This window comes from Takifugu flavidus, chromosome 4 (genome assembly GCF_003711565.1).
Source record: "Takifugu flavidus isolate HTHZ2018 chromosome 4, ASM371156v2, whole genome shotgun sequence".
NCBI lineage: Eukaryota > Metazoa > Chordata > Actinopteri > Tetraodontiformes > Tetraodontidae > Takifugu > Takifugu flavidus.
The window spans coordinates 16,830,392-16,851,482 of NC_079523.1; the positions used below are offsets into that span (position 1 = coordinate 16,830,392).

Below are 21,091 nucleotides of genomic sequence, written 5' to 3' on the forward strand. Positions count from 1 at the left end.
GTGACAGCGCTGACGTCCTTGATCACGGCGCATGCTGCAGACATCCAGCATAATTTGCAAGAATATGTCGGGGTGATGAATGCGCTGAGAAGGCCACACGTGCGTGCGCACACCCACGCCGATTGTGTTACTGTGTGACACCGTTACATCCATTAGCCGCTGACGTGTGATTGATTTTTAGCGCTAATTCAGTCACGCCGTGTGGTCGTTAAAAAAAAATAGCTAGATCAGATTTTGGGAGTGGACACATTAGCGTTATTGATGATCACGCTCGATGTAATTTGTCTTGCCAGTGACACGATGACAATGATGATGATGATGATGATGACATTACATGCACTCATGCAGGATGTACATACAAATACAACGTGATGTAATGTGCGTGTCGCGTGCAGATGGATTCCAGGGTTTAAAACATTTTCCCTTTTGGAAATGGCGACGTCTTTAAAGCCTCCAAGGCGGACGCTTTGCTGATTGATATTACGTTAGCTCACAGACACACTTTTAAAGTGGCTGCTCACCTTCTTCCCACTTGGTCATTATTCATCATCTGTGATATATGTTAATGTCCTGGAGACCTCAAGTGCACCCTCTCCCAGCAATTATGAGCCCAGCGAGAGGGGAGTGCAGGGTGACAATGATTTCCATCTCTCGGGTGCCTGCTGGTCACCGATGTGATGGCTGAGGTTGTTCCCCCCGGCTGGGATTTCGCAGGAAACGCTAGGTCATTCCAGTGAGCGTGGCTGGACCTGTTCACCGCTTGGCAAGAGTGCAAAATTATTTAGGAAATGTGAAGCTGTCATCTGATCATCATAATCTCTGAGCGTGAACACTTGTGTTGTTTGATGGGCCAGAAAGCAACAGAAATGTTCACGCCCAGAAAAGGGCAGAAATGTCAGCATGACAACAAATGGACTTGAAGTTCACCGATCCTGCTGGAAGCAGCATAAAATAATTTCCAAAGTGGCTGATTTGGAAATTAATGAATGTTCTGTGCAGCAAACAGTTTGAAGTGAGACAAACGAATAATTTAAGACGCCACATAGCCGGCAAGGCAATACTAGATCTACCATTAATTACAATGGGGAAAAGGCCGTTACAAATCTTCCTATATTTTAATTTTTATTGGGCATTCAAGCATGAGCACAAAACGTCCCATTTAAACTGCGACTATTTGTCGCATTAATGCAGAAGTCCACAGTCACGGTGCGTGAGAAAACCCTCATTACCGGCTTGTAAGTGCTTGAATGTTGTTGCTTTGGCCCAGTTATGTGGCTGCAACTTCAAACAGCTTCCTTTGCTTTTTGATGAAACTCATTTAGTCTGCGCTTGCACTGCTGCCCCGGGGCAGATTGGGAAAAGAGCTGTCGTCAACCCAATTTTCACTGTAATGTCATTACAAGCTGGGTCTCAATAGTTCCCCAACTTATAGAAAATAGCCGCCGTCATTGAGAAACCAAGACTACTGTTTCCAGGTATCGTTGCTTTCTTTTTGTTGGATTACTAAAAGAAGCTCTTTGCTTTAAAAATAAAATCTCTTCTCTATTTGATGTGTTCTCAGCCCTCTGGCATCTCTTAAAATAATGATTAAAAAAGTGGGTTCCCTGAGGAAACGCAACTAAACTTTTTGGATGTAAGATTGACAAATGAAACATTTGAAATCCAGGCAGCATCTAACGTGGCCACATTTTGGCAAGATATTCAGGAACGCCGTCAAGGCCGTTGGGGCCGCGGAGTGCGCGGCCCGTTTTACAGCAGCGCCCATCGGACACGTGTGTTTTGTGGATTCGGATGCAAAGGATGAGTAGTCGATGAGTCCAAGCTGTTATTTGACACGCATCTCTAATAGAAATGAATCGTTTAATAGTAATCATTGAATAAAAGGGAAGCTATTCCAAGGGTTTGGCTTGGTCTCGGTGCACATCGCAAGGTCAGTGTTGCGGAGGCAGCGTTTTCTGAGCGTTTCCAAAAGAACAGCTCCTCCTTCAAGTGGTCCCAAGCGCTGCTGGGCCCGACTGTCTAATGAAACCCAGGAGACCCATCAAAAATGCTCTTCTTCATTTGTTTCCTCTCGCACGGCCACTTCCGGCTATTTCCAGACACAGTAACATTTATGCTTGTTTGCGAAATCATTATTTTGTCCGTGTCCTCCGGCGCGTCCGGCTTCATCTCCTCCGCTTTGACGTCTACTGCAGCTGATTGGAAGGGACGGCACTTGTAGAATTCGGCTTTAAGATCTATCATCATGTGATTCTGCAGAGCAATGCTCCCCACACATGAGTAACAGCTTCCCAGTACTACACATTTAAGCACCCTCGGAGCACAAGCAGGCCCTGATTGAAAAGAAGCGAGATAATAAGAGTTAATAATGAGACTCCAAGCTGAAAAAGTCTTGGCAATGTTTCTTTTTCTTCTGCCTTCCTCCCTTTTTTGAAACCTTCATGATAATTTTAATAACATAAAAGATAACTTTTAATAACATAAAAGTGCACATGGGTTTAAGGTGCTGTGGAGGAGGCGCATACGCAGGTTCGTTCACCGTTTTCTTTTCACAGCAGACCTGACAAAAGAAGACTGGCATTAATTCCTTTTCATTTTAACTTTGCAGAGTGCTGTCCTGCAGAGTCCAAGTGCTCTCATTTAAATGTCCACTTTTCAAAACGATACTTCAGACAGAACTCAAGCTCTTTTGTGACTGATTTCTTACTTAGTCTATATATAACTATGAGGTTTATGGAGGATTTTTACAGATGATTATTTGGTTCCCTGCAGTAACACTGCTAATGAAGATCAGCTAATGTATCCAGAAGACCCTGCACCTGTAAATACTAATTACCACCTTTGCCGGTTTGAATTTCTCATAAAATGTGCAAAACTAATGTAGCTTTTAGGCAAAAAAAGGTTGTGCTGAGGGATGGATTCAATAGATATTTGACTGAGTTGAAAGAGTCTTTGTATTAACATAATTACAGTGATGAGGCTGAACTGGTTGGAGAAGTTTGACCAAAAATCCTGTTGCTTTCTACAGCCTTCTATAGAAAAACCAATTATACAGTAGGATGTAATTCTCAATAAACTGTCAACCATATTACGAATTATTGATCATTCTGTTACATTTGAGGGGAGCTGCAGAAAGACGTCATATGATGATACATTACTGTTGTAATCAAAGGTGAGTTTTGCCATCGTCAGCAAGAAAATCGACCTTTGTTGACAGTTCAGAGGATCTACGATGCTAACAGATGCTAACAGGAAAAAGATTAATGCCAGTAAACATCTCCTGCTCTTCATAAGTCCGCTAAATTTATTAATTCTACCGTCACAATAAAAAAGGGAAATGAAGATGCAGCAGAGGTGTGAAGTGAGTCAAGATGTTTACCTCTATTCCTGTAGCCATCTATTATTCCTCCCGTAGTCTGAGCTGGATCTGAGGAAGGCGGTTTTCACATGGCAGTGGGGAGCATCCAAATAGGTAAAACATTGAATTCTCTGGAAGAAAAGAAAAATGTCAAGGGTTACTTTCACCAGGCTCTCATCTGTTGCCAACGGTGCTGCTATTGTGCAGACATTTGTGCATTTTTGTACGACTAGCTACGTCCGGGAACGTGCAAAAACCCTCGAATTCATGTAGCTCACCTTCCACCTGCTGGGATAATGAATGAGGCGCATTAATATGGAGAGAAAAAGCCGTCTTTGCGTTCCGTCACCAACCAAGAGGAGCATATGGCTACGTTTCAGCAGTCGTTTAGCCTGCAAACAGAAGCTAATGCTAAAGTTAGAGTTTTCCCTCCCTCCGATACTTTATCACCGATAGCTTTACTGTTCGTACCAAAAAGAAAATGAGACACTGAATTATTCCAGTTCTGTTAAAAGTCATGATGCTACCTAGAGATTAGCAGATGTCTCACAGCTGTCAAACACCTCAAAATAACAAGTTTCCTTTAATTTACGAAAAACCAAAAAAGCCAAAGTGATGTAGTCAAGATTTATAATAATCGGTTGGACATTTTCGCTGCAACCAATCAACTCCTGAACGTTGAGTTGACTGAGGTCACGACAACCTTCGTTAAAGGAATCCGCAGGTTGACCCTCACAGGTTGAGATTTTCCTCCCAAAAACATAAACACCAACACCAAAGGTGTCAGCTGAGAGAACATTTAGAGCAGCGTTACCCCTCCGGAGTTCTGCTGCTTGTATTGAACCTGGAATTCCCAACCGGCAGCAGTCACGTGTGTGTAAGCCAAGCGTCTGTTGCGTTTACTGACTGGAGGAATTCTGCCTTTGCTGTGGCCTCTCTGTAATTCACATCTCTTTGGTGTATTTTAAGGTGTATTTTAAGCGTGACGGCGAGCTGATAGAAGTGATCTCCTACACGACCAACGACCAGGCGGCCGGTTCAGCGGGATTCCGAAGAGCGAGACCTCTCGTCAGCCGGGACCACGACGAAACCAAACTGCAGCGTTCTCTCTCCCTCCTGGACCCCGACGGACGCTCGGCTCGACTCTACACCGACAGCCCCCGGCGCGTCCACGCTCAGGGCCAGCAGGCCCACGAACCCAGCCCGGCGACGGAGGTCATCCCAGAGACCGTCGTGAGTCGGGAGTTCCCCCGCTGGGTGCACAGCACCGACCCCCTCTACTACTTCAGCTACACTCACCTCCCCCAGAGCGACGGGTCCGTGGTGGTGCAGGCCCGACTCACGTGGACCCTCAACCCCCAGCTGGACAACGACGCCCTTTTCAGCTGCGAAGTCAAGCACCCAGCGTTGTCCATGCCCATGCAAACAGAGGTGACTCTAGGTGAGGATTCCCGATTCATTGGTTCTGACCTCTGCTCTCATTCCTCACCATCCTTTTTCTAATCTGGGTCCAAAACTCTCCACTGACGGGCCGATTCATCGAGCTGTCTGTCGCTGACGAGTCAAGCTGAATTAGACGAGTCAAACTTAGACGTCCTCCGTGTTGTAACGTTCGATAAAGACGGTTCCACGGTGGTTCCTGCTCTTCATGTGCACCTGAAGCCACCGGACAGGAGAGATCTCCTAATCCTGAGGCGATATTAGGGCCACGTCGCATTTGGATGGGAGGGAGAGAGTGGCGGAGCCAAATCGCACACTTTCTTAGCTTATTCCAAAAACCAAAATGACTTGCAGTGCATCCAATTAACATTTCAAAGGAACCTCGTTGGCACTGTCCTCCTGGAAAGCAGCCATGCGCTACCTACACGGCGAACAGAGACATTATCTTCCATGAGATGGCAGCAATGGGTGCCGGCTGGGTGGCGCTCTGATGGGGTTATTGGCATCGGTTTAGTGCAATATTCTTCTCATTATTTTATCTGTCATCGGCACCTGTCAACTAATTAAAAGTGCCTCATTGTGCTGGTGTGCAGCTGAAGTCGCGTTTGATCCACCGCATTAAACCCGCTGTAATGGATCTAAAACATCGCTAACATCGCGTTATTCTTGCAAAAAAAGCCAACATATATGTGGACTGAACAACAGTCTGGGCTGTTTGCGGGGGCAGAACGGTTACGGGGATGTTCCTTTGCGTGCGTCCACCTGTAACGTGTTGTTGCCTGTGGACCAAACTGCAGCCGAGTCTCAGAAGACTATTATCATAGAGCAGAAACCAGCCCACAGTTCCACCAGCACTTCATCCTCCTTCCATGAATAATGAAACGAGGAATTCTGAAGCAACAGTGTGTTTCTGACTGGGAACGCAGCCTATAATATGGGCGGAGGCGTCTGGACACTTTGGGGGAAGGAGCCACGTGACATTCCTCATAAATGTCAAAGACTAATATTTTGTCCAGTCTTTTTATTTTGTTTTTAATTAATAGCGCTTCCCTTTGTTCTTTATGTAAACCCGATGGAGTGGGAACAGGAAATGGGCTCTTTTTTTGGTGCTAATTGGAGCATACTTGAAATTCAAAGCACTCGCGTACCTGCTGGGTATGTCGACAACACAACTGTGCAGCAAAAGATGCAGGTTTTGATGTTAAAGGCTTTATTATAATAGTAAGAAAGCTAATTGGTCTTCTTCATTATTTCTTATTGAATGTGATGGTCCAAAATTGCTCATAGGCTTCTGCTAATTAGCATATTTCCTTTTCATGGTAAAACTTCAGCTACTAAGTGTGTAATTGCGCTGAGGGATGGTCTCGCTGTATATGCACGCACGTGCACGTGTTTGGACAGGAAATGAAAAGGTTTTTTCTGGTGCCCACGTGTGATAAATCGTTCCCCGATTTAATATTGCCACGTGAGATGGAACGCCAGGTTTACAATCTGCCATTGTTGCCCCGCCGTTAATGCATATTCATGAACCTGGTGAGTCCGTGCGCCCCATGTGAATGTGGGTGCACGGACCCACGTCTGCCACGTGTGCACGAGGTTATTAAACCAAGTTATTCCTCCTCTCTCCTCCAGAACACACCGCAGCTGTACTTCACTTTAGTTATCTTCCTCTGCCAATAGATTCAGAGGTGTGTGTGTGTGTGTGTGTGTGTATGCGTGTGTGTGTGTGTGTGTGTGTTGTGTGTGTGTGTGTGCTGAGGAGAACTCCCCCCCACCCATTCAGATGTCTCTTCATGTATTTAGAGAGGATTGCAGTGATGTGTAAGGTTATTTGTATGTAAATCAATATGTGCGTGTTTTTCCTAAATCCTCAATAATACTGTGTGTAGATTCAGAGGTGTGTGTGTGTGTGTGTTTGTGTGTGTGTGTGTTGTGTGTGTGTGTGTGTGTGTGTGTGTGTGTGTGTGTGTGTGTGTGTGTGTGTTTGCCCATGCACAGCTAGATTAGTTTGGCGTCTCCAGCCTGTTGTTCGTGTCCTCGCAGCCTGTCTCTGTTTCCCGCCCTTGAAGGTGGATGGCAGTCACATGGTCGTAGACCGCCAGCCTGTGCACTGTTTCTTTGTCGGACTCTGGCCCGTCTTGAAGTGAATGTTGTTTTGAAAGCTCTCGGGTAGACATCTGAGGCAGGGCGCTTGTTTCATCTTGCTGTTCGCGCTGCTGCCTGAATCAAAGTTGGTGACGTAGGACGCCAACTGTCGCTGCTGGAGCGAATCCCAAAAAATCAGCCCCCTTCTCGCCTCGCCGGTGTTGGGAGCACTCGAGCGACCTGGGTGGAATTTCAGTTTTTTTTCAGTCTTTTTGTCAAAACCCGTGTTTGCACGAAACGACGCCTCTCCCAGCGCCGGAAACCGAAACGGCCGTGCTTCATTAGCCAAAACGGGCAGCTGGCTGCACGCCAAGCTTTTTTTTTTTTTATTCATCCTCTTTTTTTTGTGATTTCTATTCCAACTCTAATGAACTGAAGAACCTGTGGGAAGGATAGGAAGGAGAGGGACACCTGAACTGTGTGTGTGTTTGATGATGCCGTTTGTTTAAGCTATGGATGTGCGCGGCGTATGAAGCAGGCATCTTAAAGCAAATTATTAATGGTCTCAACTCATGCAGAAACAGCTTATTCATGCATTATGTGCTACTCATAGCACTTAAGCTGTAATCAAAGCACTTATCATCCTGTAAATTATTAATTTTATCTGCGCGCCACGTTAACAAAAGAGTAATTAACCCCCCCAATCTAAAGATCTGCTTCCGTCTCCAGCTCCCACTGTGAGTGAAACTAAAGGAAAGCCATGTGGAGTTTTCTCCCTGGCTTCACTTTCCACCCCGTGGTCTCCAATTCTCCACAGTAATGAGCGTCTACCCAATTTAGTTGCTTTTATTTCCATGGGGGATACATCTGGCACAGTCCTTTGATTCAAGGAACCTGCGAGGGCCTTTTTCTTGCCCTGTGACCTTAATTGAAAGGAAATTGTGTTTGCCTCTATCCTGTGTGACAAAGTAGGTATCCAACAGGATTTTCTCTCCACGCTCACCACAGTGACCTTGCTTTGCTTTCTATGTCCTTGTTTTAGCGGCTCCAAAGGGTCCTAAGCTGCTGATGACCCCCACGAGGGCGAAGGTGGGCGACACGGTTCGTATCGTTGTGCAAGGCTTTCAGGTGAGATTACCAGCAGTTTAAAGTCTCAACCGTCAACAAATCGATGCGTCTTGTGGGAGGTAGAAGCACAGGACAAGTTTGCCACTTTGATGCATCAATTTGGAGGCAACCCGAGGCAATTAGCTCTTGCTTTTCTTCCTCGGGTCTGTGAGAACGTGAAGGTTTGGAGCTATTAAGTGAGCAGGGTAGGAAAGCTCAGACGTGGGCGATGCCGAGGAGCTGAAGCTGGAATCAGCTTGTTGAAGAAAAGGCACCGCGGGATGGGTGAAAACAAAGGAGAAGAGGGGGGTTGGGGGGGCTGGACCCTCCCCCGAAAGGGGCAAAAATAACAGGTTGGGGGGAAGACATATTTGAGCCATTATTAAAATTAGAGTAGCTTGTTTATGTGGTATTTCCCAAACCGCCCTTTAACGGACCGTACCACTCCTGAGCCTTCAGGGATTTCTGACTCGATATTCTGTGCCCGACGCCGCTGCGACACGAGGGCCTTGTGACTGCTCAATTATGAGTAAATTTGCCGTCTCTGATGCATTTGTCAGCCTCTCTACGCACGCTTCCAGCGCGTGGCCTCAGACGTGGTCGCCTCGTATTAATAGCTTTTTTAGCCTTCTTCTTGTCTGCCTGACAGTTGGCTACGCTAACACCTGGCTCGGATTTGCCCGCCGCACTGACGTTGACGTAGTGTTTGTTGTTTCCCTCAGAATATCTGTTAGCATGTAGTGTTACCTGGCATAGTTATTTGGTATCATGTCCAGTGAATGCAGGCTACACAGCGCGAGCATTAGCTTAAACACTGAAACGTGAGCAGAGCCAGTCGGTGTGTCAACTGTCCGTAGACGTAAATTCACGTGAATCTGGCATTCCTCGACATTTTAGCGGCTCAGATCTGTTCGTAGCTACTAACCAAATCTCCAAGTGTGAATGTAGCAACACAGAAAAAATGCTTGTCACTGTTGGAAATTCCAATTTTAATTCATGTTGAGCTGTATTATGTCAAAAATAAACCGATGCCTTTAAAAGCGTGATATAAGCGGATCCTAAACATGACAAACCATTAGAAATGTCAGACATTTAGATGGTTCAATGAATTAGCAACAGCTTTTTTTGGGGGGGAGGGGGTGTTAAAAAGGCCCAAACTGCTGAGTACTCAGGAGGTCAGATGACAGGAGTCAAAGGTTCAGGTGGTCAAACTTGGAATCAGACTTTAGCTCAGGCAGGTAAACAACGCTGGTGTTACTGGAACAACACAAACGTGCAATGACCCAGTCAAACATGGGGCTTTGAGAGACCAAGGAGGAGATGATGAGACGCAGGTGCACACCGTCCTTCATGTGGTCTCACATCCAAGGAAAGTGGGCGACAGGTGACGGCAGGGCCGTCGTGCTAGTTGCATTTCCGTCGTTCCCATCAGTGACACATGGCGTTTGGAAAGTAAAGTTAAAGTTACTCCAGCTCACTCCAGCAAATCCTTTTCCCATCATTTATGTGTTTTGCCATCAAGTGTCCTTCACGTGGAGGGTTTTGTGGGTCCTTTTCTTTGTCTTACGTCTGTGCTTGACACGGAGTCCCTGACAGTTCAGTTCAGTTTGATTCATTTTAGTCAAGTCAGTGGAAGCAAATCTACCTCGAGTGGCCTCTGAGAGCCATCAGCTCTGACGGAGCGCCGTTTAAGGGCTGTTTAAGAGGATAAAAATGGTATTGGTGTAAAAAGAGAGATGATGCATTTATTGAACCCATAATAACTTTGGATTTAAAGAAAAGAGGGCTTGATCTTCCCTGAACCTACTTCATCCCAGTAATAGAATATTTTTGAAACGTTATGTTTCCATTTCTTTGATGTCATATATCCTTTTATTTCAATTCAATCAGGGCTTTTTCATTGCCTGGATGACTGTAAACCAACGGTCAAGTTTTCATTGTTTCACAGCTAAATCGGTTGTTTCTTTACGTTTCCATTTTCAGCTGTGTGTGTGTGTGTGGGGGGGGGGGTTCAGCTGAGTGGCAGAACACCCCCCCACACCTCCTTTATCTGCTTTCTCTTCTTCGTCTCTCTCCTCTGTCTCACCTGGATTTGGTGTTGCTAGAATGAGGTGTTTCCAGAGCCCCTGTTCACCTGGACACGAGTGGGGGGGCGCTTGCTGGATGGCAGCACGGAGCGGGAGGGCAAGGAGCTGATCCTGGAGAGGGTGCCTGCTGAGCTCAACGGCTCCATGTATCGCTGCACGGCCCAGAACCCTCTGGGCTCCACGGACACGCACACTCGCCTCATCGTGTTTGGTATGTATGCACAGGCGCACCACTCGCCCTGGCCCCGGTTTCAACTGGTTACCATTGAATAGATATCAGAAGAAGAGCTTAACTGGACTCTTCGTTGATGCTCTCAGCCTTTCTGAGTCAGATCGATCCCGAAAAGGTGAATTAAGATGCAAAAGCATCACAATGACGGGATCACCGTGGCACTCTCCTGGCTCCCACCGGCCCGTTATCCTCCGGGACCAAGTGGAGCCCCTCCTTCCTGGAAGCTGCCCTGGAGGCTCATCGGTGACCGCTACAACGCTGCCGTGCAACAAATCAGCTAGGATGAGCGTCTGGCATTAGTCCTGGACTGAATTCACAAAAGATTCTCCTGTGTGGTGAGATGATGCCTCTGAAGCGATGATTCTGAGAGAGAATGACAACTCTAACGGGGCCTGATGGCTCTGCTGAGAATTTGACCCGTCTCTCTAATCGCTCTGACATGCTTCAGTAGAGCAATTATGGACTATTTGTGTACCAGAGATGTGTGTTTGAAGACCCACAAGACATTAGTGGGCTCTCAAAGAGCAATGGCATGATGTCAGGGGGTTTGACATTGGCACTTTGGAGCTGTCGAAGCAGATAGTAGGAAGAAGGACAACTTGTAACACACAAACAGGAGCTGAACAGCATTAGCAATACGATGCTATTTCCCTTCACCTTAAGTGGTCCTAACAGGTATTAAGACATGCTACAAATGTTCAAACTACCATACGGGCCTTAAAAGAACTCCCATTAAGGTGGATTTATCATTCATGAGGGGTTTTTCCTTGGGAGGCTTTTTACTCTGACGAGCGCTAATGTCTATTTAACACCCTGATGCACCCGACAGTGTTATTGGCTATGTGTCTGCTATGGCCCATCTGCCTACCTGCTCTTTGTAGATAGTTTTCACTCACACTTAGAGGAAGGAAACGATGATTAAGCGACCTTGGCTGCATCCCCAATTGGCTTTAAGACAAGACAGTCTCTCCTGACCAGGAGGCGTTCGCTCGGCAGAAGTGTTCTTTCTATATTAGCGGGGACCAGCCTGGAACTCTTTCCTGATGTAAAGCACCACTCGCTCCTTGATGATGCGCCTCGGTGATAAGGCCCTCTGAGATTACAGGGACATCAGGCAGTCGAGTGACACGCAGACGCTCGCGCGTGCTGAAGACCTGTTGAGAGGCGGGTAAACAGGGGCGTGAACGTGAGCGTGCACGGCACAGGAGAAAGAAAGAAAGAGAAAAGTTTCGCATTGCACCGCATCTACCTGTCTGCAAGCTGGAAGGTGCGCAGCAAGCCTTTGGTCTTCCTCCTGTGTAATTACCTCAACCCTCAGAGGAGTTGGGAGGGATTCGAAGGAAGCGCACTGTTGGAATGTGTTGTGCAGAGAAGACACTGGCAATACTGATTAAAGGTTAAAGGCAATTTCTTCCCGAGTTCACGTTCCTGGGCTGCGTGAGCCAAACTGGAGAGTTGTGTAGTCTCACAGCGACCAGAGAGGCTCTGCGTTGTGCTGGTGCAGCGCTCCGTGTTCCCACTTCCATTAGCAGGCCTGCTCCTCCTCATCGGGGACTGGGCTCTTTATATGTGCTTCGGGAACTTGGGGATTTCACTCTCATTGGCCAGGCACCGCCTCCGTCGGACACTCCCTAATCCCGTCCCCTCTCCGGCCGGGTCTTTCCGGGTCGCTGTCATTTGTGATCGTCTGATCTTTCTTCTCTTTGTCCCAACAGAAAATCCGGACATGATGAAAAATACGCAGAATCCCAACAGTAAGTATTTCAGCCCCACTAATCGCTCCTTTCCGAGGCTTTTGCGTCACCCAGCGTCCTAATGACATCGCGGAGGAAATGCCGGCGGGTTTTTCGCTGTTTCAGCGGTCAGAGTGCCGACGAGCGCACGTTGGGCAGCGACAGGCTGCTGCTCGGGCGACTCGCGCAGACGTAGCATCAAGATGAATCTTTGCCTGTCGTGATTAGGAAGTGAGCCTGTCACTCGGCTTGGAGGGTGGGATCAGCGGAGCGTCCCGTGGTCGCCGTGATTCATTCGCAGCTCCTGAGATCATCATATGTAAAGATGAGGAACCGTCAGTGGAGGCTGCGAGGCTCTTTGGGTCCCGGCGCAGCTCTTTATCTACTCGCTCGCAATCTTTCTTTCATCTCCGCTGTGGCCGCTTGGTTCCCCGTTTCCACTGCACGCTTTCACCGATGTGTTCGCGCTTGTGAACGCCAACACACACATGTTGGTAAGAAAGAAAACAGGCTTGACAACAAAAGAGTGCAGGTCACGTGACTGAACTCGAGACGGGACAGTTAAGACGTGTGTATTGAAGTCACAGAGAAGCATAGATGATGCTCCAGAAAGCAAAAATGAGAACAAGAGTCTCGCGACGACGGTTTTCCAATGAGTGGAAAATGCTTTTAGACCACGCAGTGCACCGTTTGCCGTGCTGTCCTTTGACTCCTGCTTTTGTCTCGGCATGCAGAGCGAACAGATTACCCAGCAGATGGCGAGCGGGCCTGTCTTTAAGCCGAACGGCCCCGTAGTCAGATGAGATGCTCCGGCTTCGCCTTTTTCTCTCGCTTTTCCTGTTTTCCATTTCTCCCACACTTGGTTTTCCCTATCTCCTCCCCATTTCCTGTCCCTGCTAGCCATATCTTCGGGAAGCCAATTTGAATATGCAAATGCTGCATGAAGTGGAGGAGCAGGTGTGTCACAGCAAGGACAGAATGGGGTCAGTATGGGACACTCGCGCGTGCCGTGCATGCCCAATGAATTTTGTGTACAAGGCCCCAAGTGGTTACTCCCAAACATGGCTGGATATCCGCGTCGCTGACTGCTTGCAAACGGACACAGTTCAGGAAATGAAGGATATTTATTTGGTGATGTCAGAGTGCTAAATAGAGAAGAAATGTGAAAATAAACAAAGCATTAAGATATCAGAATTCTGAGACTTCTCCCTCCACGATTATTTTCTGCTGCTCGGAGAAAGTCAGAAATATTAATAACAAATGACATATTTAGCTTATTTTAAGGTCAGACCCAATTGAGCTGAACGTTATAAATGTAAAAGCACGTTAGTGCAACAATCTGCTGCAACTGAAGCCCAGACTGGCGAAACACCCGAAAGTGGGAGCCAAAATGTGAAGGCAAACAGATGGCTGGGCGTCTCGCATCTACAATTCCAGACCGCAAAGGGACCTCAGCTGAGGATCTTATGCTCGGACGAGCTTCGTATTGACACGAAGTGGGTGCATCGTATGATGTTGGGTGACCCCGCAGCATGCGTTAAAAATGCAACTGTGTGACGGTGTGGCTGGAGGTCGGCGGATGAGCTCTGGAGCTTCCGTCGCTTTGCTCTCTGGCACTGACGGACATGATCTGTGGACCTTCTGCTGCTCAAACTGTCCACACTTGCACTGTCAACATCATTATTATTATTGTTGTTGTTTTTATTGCGGCGTCAGTGACCGAGAGGGTTATCTCATTCCTGTTCCGGGGCTACTTATGAAGGAAAGTCACTCTGTGCAGTGTGGCTCTACCATCAGCAGGGGGTGTTGCAGCTCCTTCACCTTCACAGAGCTTTGGACAAAGACTCCGTCGCTAGCTGCTAAAGCTTTAGCATTACATTAGCGTTCATGTTAAACTAAAACCAGGGAGTTCCTCCTGGGCCCGTCTTTGTTAATGTCACATTTGAGTGGCGCTGATGTCATTATTGTGAGGCTCCACATCTCACTCAGCTGTATGAACATCATTTCCTCTCACTGTTGCTACAGTAACTGGGCTACGTACAGCACACCCGTGCTTTTGTTTTGCATCAGATGTTATTGCTGACATAAAAACGTTAATTTGACGACGTTGTGGCTGAGCGGCAACGGCTCGCGTGGCTTTCAGACCTTTAAAACCAATAAAAAGGCGCGATAATAAAATACCTTCTCGTAATTGTGAATGGTATCCTCAGAAATGATTGTGTCTGATCAGCTCTCTCTGTGGTCTGCAGATGGTGTCTCCTGCGTGCGCACGCTTGGACCACCATGGGTGGTGCTCGTCCTCACGGTGGCGGTGTTGGTGACATGAACCCCCCCCCATCGAAGCCGCTCAGGCTCATCAAGTCTCTCTGGCACACGCATACGTACCTTTGACCTTCTTGCATATCTACACACACTTTGAACCTTTTTAGACGATCAGTAGGCCTCCTCGCGTCAGTCGGTCAGGATGGTGCACTACATACTTTTTCTAAACAAAAAAAGAAGATGGTGTCAAGAAAAACGTCAAACGGACACGAAAAGTGACAATTTTAACTGTATAGTTCCGTCTCGTCACACCTTTCCTTTCTTGTTCCATCGTCTGGACTTTAATGCGGTGGATTTGGAAAAGAGCCAAAAAAAGGCAGTGGATTTTATTTCAAGTGAATCAAAATGTTATTGTTGTTGGCTAAAATGTGAAAAGTGAAGTTTGTTTAAGGGCTGTGTCACCCTATCAACCGTACCTGTTTGTTCAACCCTGGGATGTACCTGATTAGCACTCAGCTAGTAAAAAAAGACAGTGGCTGCAAAAGAAACAGCTTCTTTTTCAAATGCACATTTACAGGAACTGTTTTTCCTGATGGCTGGGAATGTACAAGATGATTTAAATGCAGTAAAACTGCCCCCCCCCCCAACCCCCTGGGGAAAAAAAGAAACGCAGGGGGGGAAAAAACTTTTTAAGTGTATTTTGTGTACATCTATGTAAATACTGAAAATAAATGAAGAGGCTCTATTGGTTATGGCGAGGGCTGATTGCTGACACGTATCGCTCTTCTTTGTGCTTCATTCTGCATCATTCATGCCTCAAAGGGAGGTCCGACGCTTCAGCCCACTTTGTTACTCATCCAGGCCTTTAAGGGCAGATAAAAATCAACATTTCAGTTATGTCAGCTGTTTTGGGGGCTGCATGTGAACCATCGTTTTATTTTTTTCTCCTTTTTGGCGTGCTCTATTTCAACGCAACACAATGCAATTCATCGCCGCTGGCCTGTAATCGAGTTGTTTCCCTGTGACCATAAGTGATCTGCTGTGTACAGTAGGTCACTCACGTTTCCGCCGTTCTCGCCACCTTCTTAGGGACGTGCTCCCCTGAGGCTGCGCGTAAACAGGGTTGTTGCATTTGTTTCCTTTCGCCTGTATTAAAATGGACCGATGACGAACCCTTCCAAGCCTTGACTTTATTGGACCACTGTGTTGGGCACGCGCAGCATCCCTCTGCTAAGCTACAGCCACAGCTCTGTTCATTCATGATGATCAATCCAACGTTTCCATCATGAGATTTGCAACTTAAAGGCAATGTGGCCTCCACCAGGTGGAGGTCACCACAAGCCTTTTGAATAGAATAAATTAAAAATAGAATATAATATAAAACTATAGAAATATAAATAAATGAACTGAATGAATGAATGAACTGAATGAATGAATGAACTGAATGAATGGATGTCCCAGTATTATGTTATTGCAGTGTTGTTCCAGTCCTTCTGGTGGCCCTCCTCCCCCCCAGTGAGGAGTTGAACAGTCTGATGGCTCGTGCTACATGCTAAAGCAGCAACTAAAAAACTAGTTATGTGAGGAACCTCTTTTTAATAAAGTAAAAGCTTTACACGCAACTAGTCCACCTGGTCGTATGTTAAACCGTCTCCAATACGTCTTTCGTGACAGACCATTTTCACCTGCCCACAGGGAGATGTTTTCTTATTTACCTGCCGAGGACTTTTCCCTTCAGTCACGATTGTCCTTGATGATTTGGGACATCACAGGGAAGCGACTGTGTTTCTTTTTCGTCTTTCTTTAGCAGATGGAGAAATCTGAGCTGCTTCAGTGGGTTTTGGAAGAAAATATGGATGTTCGTGCCGGAATGTTCAAGGCAAGGCAACGTTTGGCTTCAGCAGCATTGGGAGTCGCTTACATGAGCCGGAGCGATGATGAGGATCAGGAGCCACCTCAGTGGCCATCTGTGAATTATTCAGCATTCGGCCTTGTTTGCAGAATCCAGTTTCTTTGTGCTGTGCAGGCTTGCTTATCAGACGAGCAAACACACATGTCATCTAAGACACCGGACACACCCTACGTGCACGTCTCCCAGGATGCAACTTTAAAAGGCTTCGCTACACGCTGTTACGATCACTAATAACTCGGCTACCGTGTCGCAGAGACGCATGTCGGGACTAAAATGTCCCGTGTGCCTTTATTTGCTCTTCCTCAGATTATCTGCTCTTTTTTCATGACAAACGACGCCTTCACTGCCTCTTCTCAAGAGCATCATCGCCGCCGGCGCAGAATGCAATCTTTGATTTGCCATGTGATAGCGCACGTAGCCACATCCTGGTTGTTAACGACTTGAATTACACCACCCACAACTTAAACATCTTTTTTTTATTTCCTGCCGCTTTATTTGTCCTATAAAGATTTTTGAATAACAAATTGTGACCTTTTCCCAACAGCAAAGATCAGATTAGAATATCTTCATAGCACCAATGAAGTCGGATGTGAAAAGCACGCGTGACTCAGTAAATTGAGCAAATATTGATCATGAAGGTATTTAAATATTCTGTGTATGGTTTGCCTGTCTGAATGCCACAGGTGGTGTTTGGGCCCCGCCCCTACAGGGCCGCCAATGCAAATACTGCCTGGGCCAGTATCATTTTACAGCTGAGCTCAGGGCCAGAGGCACAATAACCCTGCACAGAACGCTACTGTAAGCCGAGAGGCATCCATAGTAGCGTCCAAAGGGATCAGCCAACCACCTGCGACAGCAATGACCATTGCAGAACTCCTGGGGTTCGACATGCGCCTGCTGTGGAAGCTGAGCGTCTCGGCGGCCGCGGTGCTGCTGGTGTCCTGGGCCTACAGGTTCTACTGCTCCAGGGATGCAAGAGAAATCCACGGGAACAAGCGGAAGCCAGGAAACGCCACCTGCCAAAACTGCAAGACAACGTTGAATCATCCGACGTCAGCCAAACATGACGCAGGAGAAGAGGACAAGCAACCTGGACCTGTGCAACTGGACGCCGACCCGCCTTCTGACGGCAGCAGGGAGACTCGGTTCCTCGTACAACGAGCTAAAGAGGACGGACTAGCTGTGTCATGTTGTGATGGACACGCCACCTCGAAAAATGAAACGCTGTCTCATCAGGAGTGCCCGAAGGTGACCACCTCTGATGCTTCATTTGGGTCGCCTTTGAACATTCTCCATCGTTCAACAGAGCGTGGGGCGGCGTGTACAACAGGGCGCCACCCTTCTTGCTATTTACAGAATCTGGAGGGCATCGTGGGTGTACGCAGGGAGTTAAGGCAGGAGTCGGAGTGCCAGGGGGCTTACTCCAGCTTCCTCTCCAAGGCAGAGATCAAAGTGGAGGATGCTGCTGTGCTACTGAAAGGACCAGGAGACCAGACACTACGCAGAAAAATATATGATTATTATGTTGAGTCGTCCTCTCACTGTGTTACAGAGCCAGATTGTGTCCTGGGTCGCTCAGAATCCCAAGCAGTCGAGCTGAGAAGCCTTCCATTACCGCCGCCTTCTACGAGTCCCATCACTATGCGGGATTTGATTTCACCACAAAGCATCTTTGAGAATTCCTGCGTATTTGAAGCCACGACGCCGCGGCACCCCCCGGCGCTCCTGCGCAAGCAGAGCTATCTGTCTGCGACCGAGTGGTGTGAGCTTTCCATCCCTCCGCAAACATCGAGGGTGACAGCCGCGGTGCCTCAGTCTCCGGCATCAAAGAGCAGCGAGTCCGCCTTCACTCCCAACGTGAACTTTAGCTTTGAAGACAGCAAAGATCCTGAAGAAAGAGACAGGACAGAATCTGAAACTGCAGCAGAGGCTCCGTTGGCGCACTGTTCACCACCTAAGCTTGAACGTGCCGTTTTAGAAAAGTTTAAGGGCAAAATTGATCTGGGTAATTGTTTGGAGGCGCTGGACGTGGCCAAGAAATATAGCCAGACCTCTTTGAGGCAAGCAGCTTTGGGAGTTATGTCGGAAAACTACCTGCAAGTGCTGAGGGACCCCAACATTTACGGGTGGCTGTTGGCTGGCGAGCGCGATCAAATCCAGAAGAAGAGGATGAGAGGTAGAAGTTTTGTCATGGTGGCCCACATACACCCTCAAGACGGGTCAAGAACCTTTGGAGGGACGACAAGAGAGAAAGAGCAGAAGGAGTCTGGCGCCATCTACTATTACGACGACCACACAGACACCTGGCACACTCACTGCCTCATCCCGCAAGAGATCGTCTCGAAAGCCTGCGCAGTGTGTACAATGGATAATTACTTATTTGTGGCGGTGGGCTGCCAAGGCGCGCACAGTGGAATGACACCATCAAAACGAGTGTTTTGCTTCAATCCTCTGACATCCATTTGGAAAGAGATCAGTCCGATGAACGAAGCCAGGCCCTGCTGCAAGCTAGCTGCTCTTGGGGGCTTCGTCTACGCCATCGGAGGGGAGTGCCTCTCCTCGGTCGAGCGCTACGACCCGCGAGAGGACAAGTGGACATTTGTGGCTCCGCTGCCGAACAACACGTTTGCTGTGGCGCATCAAGTAACGGTTAGCAACGGAGAAATTTACGTCTCCGGAGGGACTTTTAAGTACATGCTTTTGTGTTATAGCCCCAAAACGAACAGCTGGAGGTCCAGTCTGCTAGTCGGCAGCAAGGATAAAACGGCCGATATGGTCGCCGTGAAGAGATGCCTTTATCGTTTTGATATTAATCCGATTTTGGGCGTCAGCGTGTACCGCTATCACACGGGGGTGCGGCTGTGGTATAAATGTTGTTCCAGGCGGCTCCTGCGCTGCCCTGCTTTCCACTGCGTGGCTCTAGAAGATACAATATTTTGTATCAGCCACCAGTTCACCGTGAGATTTCTCGCCGATGAGATCTCTCCTGCTTTCGGAGACGAACACTTGAGCGTCCTCTCAGCAGCAAAGGGTATGATTTTTCCCTTTGTCCTCTCTCTCCCTGATAAGAAACCCGTGCAGACCAGCGTGTAACCAAGCCGAAGTTTTCCATGATGAGATAAGGTGATGATGGAACGTCCCTGCTGGAGCTCGCTTGTGTCTTCTGAGTGCGACGTGTTTTGCTTCCAGGTTTATGCTCCATCTGACCCCGAACTGCAAGCACAGATTCTAAACCACAGAGCTGCTGAGTCTTTGATGTCGCCGTCTTTGCAAGCCTATCTGAGCCGTATTGAAAATGAGGTCCTTAATGGCAGTTAAACTGCCATTTGCTCAGATTTATGTAGCCTGTGTTATCATGTTGGGGTTTTTTTTCCTAGATTTGCCACATCTCAGCACAGAGCTGCTTTTACGTTGCACCCAATGGTTCAGGGCTGCAGATGTACAAGTAACTCATATCTCGTAGTAAATGAGGTCATTTAACGCAAACATAAGAAAAAATTTGCCTATGTGCTCATGGTATATTACTCTGCATGGCATGAATAAAAGTTCAAATCTGGAAAAGTTGCACTGCAGTTATCCGTCTCTAAAAATGGCATCATGCTGCAAATGGGTGTGTCCAGAAGTATAGATGAGTGAGCATATGAATGTCATCCAGTGCTCAAATGGCGCAGCACTCTTAACGAATTTAGTCAATCTTCTTTGGTGGTCATTGGTTTTAATCACAGCGGAGCAGATTCTTCGTGTAATCTACATTAGGAATGTCCATAACTTTGCTTTGTCAATGATTTACAAATGTAATTTGATGCAAAGTTTTTCTCCCAATGGGAGGCATCGCTCCAACTGAACGCTAATAACAGGAGCAATCAATTATCAGTACATTGTACATTTTCAGCAACAGGATTGGCTAATGTGAAGGACAGGAAAATACGCATTTTGGGCTCATCACTGGTCATGCATTTGTGCTCCCTCTCTGACCGTAAGCGCTTCAACGACAGGCTCAGGGAGTTCGAAGCGACGTGCTACTATAGCACCACCATGTGGCTCAAAGGCTAACGCCAGCAGCTCTCTGGGTGAGCCTCCCTTCTGCAGCACAGTGAAAACTGTCATAGTGAGGGGTGAAGCAGAGGACCTCAGCTCCGCAGGAAGACGACAGATGGTTAACAATGGTGCAATGCTAATCGTTCCTAATTTAACACCGAGTTTAAATGACGAAACAGTAAATGGATTTGGAGATAGACGCACGCATCCACGAGCCGAGTTAGGCCAATCGTCTTTTGCATCATTCTTACTTATCGTGAGGTAAAATGAAATAGGCACATAACGATTATCAGGAGTAAGCTTAACATGGAAGAATTTCAAATCATTAGCTTTGTAAATATTATACAGGATCTTTACCTTACTCTACATAAGGCAGCATGTCAGGGGATTCCAGGGCCACGGAAACATGCACCAGCCGGGTACTACGGTGGAATTTGCCTGGAAGAAGAATCTGGGATTTGAAGTAAGGTGTACCCCAGATCCAGAAAGCAGCAGAAGGAAAGCAAAAGTGGGGGGAAAAAAAGCAGGAGACACATGTGCAGCAAATAAGAAAATGCAACCAAGTAAGAGGATGGTTAAACAACCCACAGTAGGTTGTAGGACATTAAGAGAATTTAGGTTTAAAGGTCGTTGCCTTCATAATAATCAATCTCAGAGTGAGACAGCAGCTGTGACAGGTGCAGTTTAGACCCAAAAGCAGCACTCTGGAAAGCTGGGACCGTTGGTAATGACCTTTATTAGCATACGGGCTAACAGGAACTCAGGCAGACAAGGAAGCACAGGAAATAGTCCGTTCTTCAGGCTCAGGGCGCACACAAAAGTGTGTGGGTTTCAGGC

The 21,091-nt window shown here is 47.3% G+C and overlaps 2 protein-coding genes across 3 annotated transcripts in view; both read left to right on the forward strand.

Moving 5' to 3' along the window:
• The window catches only part of igsf21a (immunoglobin superfamily, member 21a), a 113,132-nt gene extending 97,651 nt beyond the window's left edge, over positions 1 to 15,481 (forward strand). For both annotated transcript variants that reach the window (XM_057031474.1, XM_057031475.1), the window contains exons 6-10: positions 4,328 to 4,799; positions 7,926 to 8,011; positions 10,096 to 10,288; positions 12,025 to 12,063; positions 14,292 to 15,481. In XM_057031474.1, coding sequence (XP_056887454.1) covers positions 4,328 to 4,799; positions 7,926 to 8,011; positions 10,096 to 10,288; positions 12,025 to 12,063; positions 14,292 to 14,368 — 867 coding nt within the window. In that variant the 3' untranslated portion in view covers positions 14,369 to 15,481. The remainder of the gene's footprint in view (positions 1 to 4,327; positions 4,800 to 7,925; positions 8,012 to 10,095; positions 10,289 to 12,024; positions 12,064 to 14,291) is intronic.
• A 1,470-nt stretch (positions 15,482 to 16,951) lies between these two features.
• Positions 16,952 to 19,781, forward strand: klhdc7a (kelch domain containing 7A). Its single transcript, XM_057031473.1, has one exon. The coding sequence runs from the start codon at positions 17,075 to 17,077 to the stop codon at positions 19,307 to 19,309; it is 2,235 nt and encodes a 744-aa protein (XP_056887453.1). The 5' UTR covers positions 16,952 to 17,074; the 3' UTR covers positions 19,310 to 19,781.
• The last annotated feature ends 1,310 nt before the right edge of the window (positions 19,782 to 21,091 follow it).

What these genes read in the sequence shown, in the direction of transcription:
- klhdc7a (XM_057031473.1), top strand. Translation starts at nt 17,075, where the DNA reads ATGACCATTGCAGAACTCCTGGGGTTCGACATGCGCCTGCTGTGGAAG.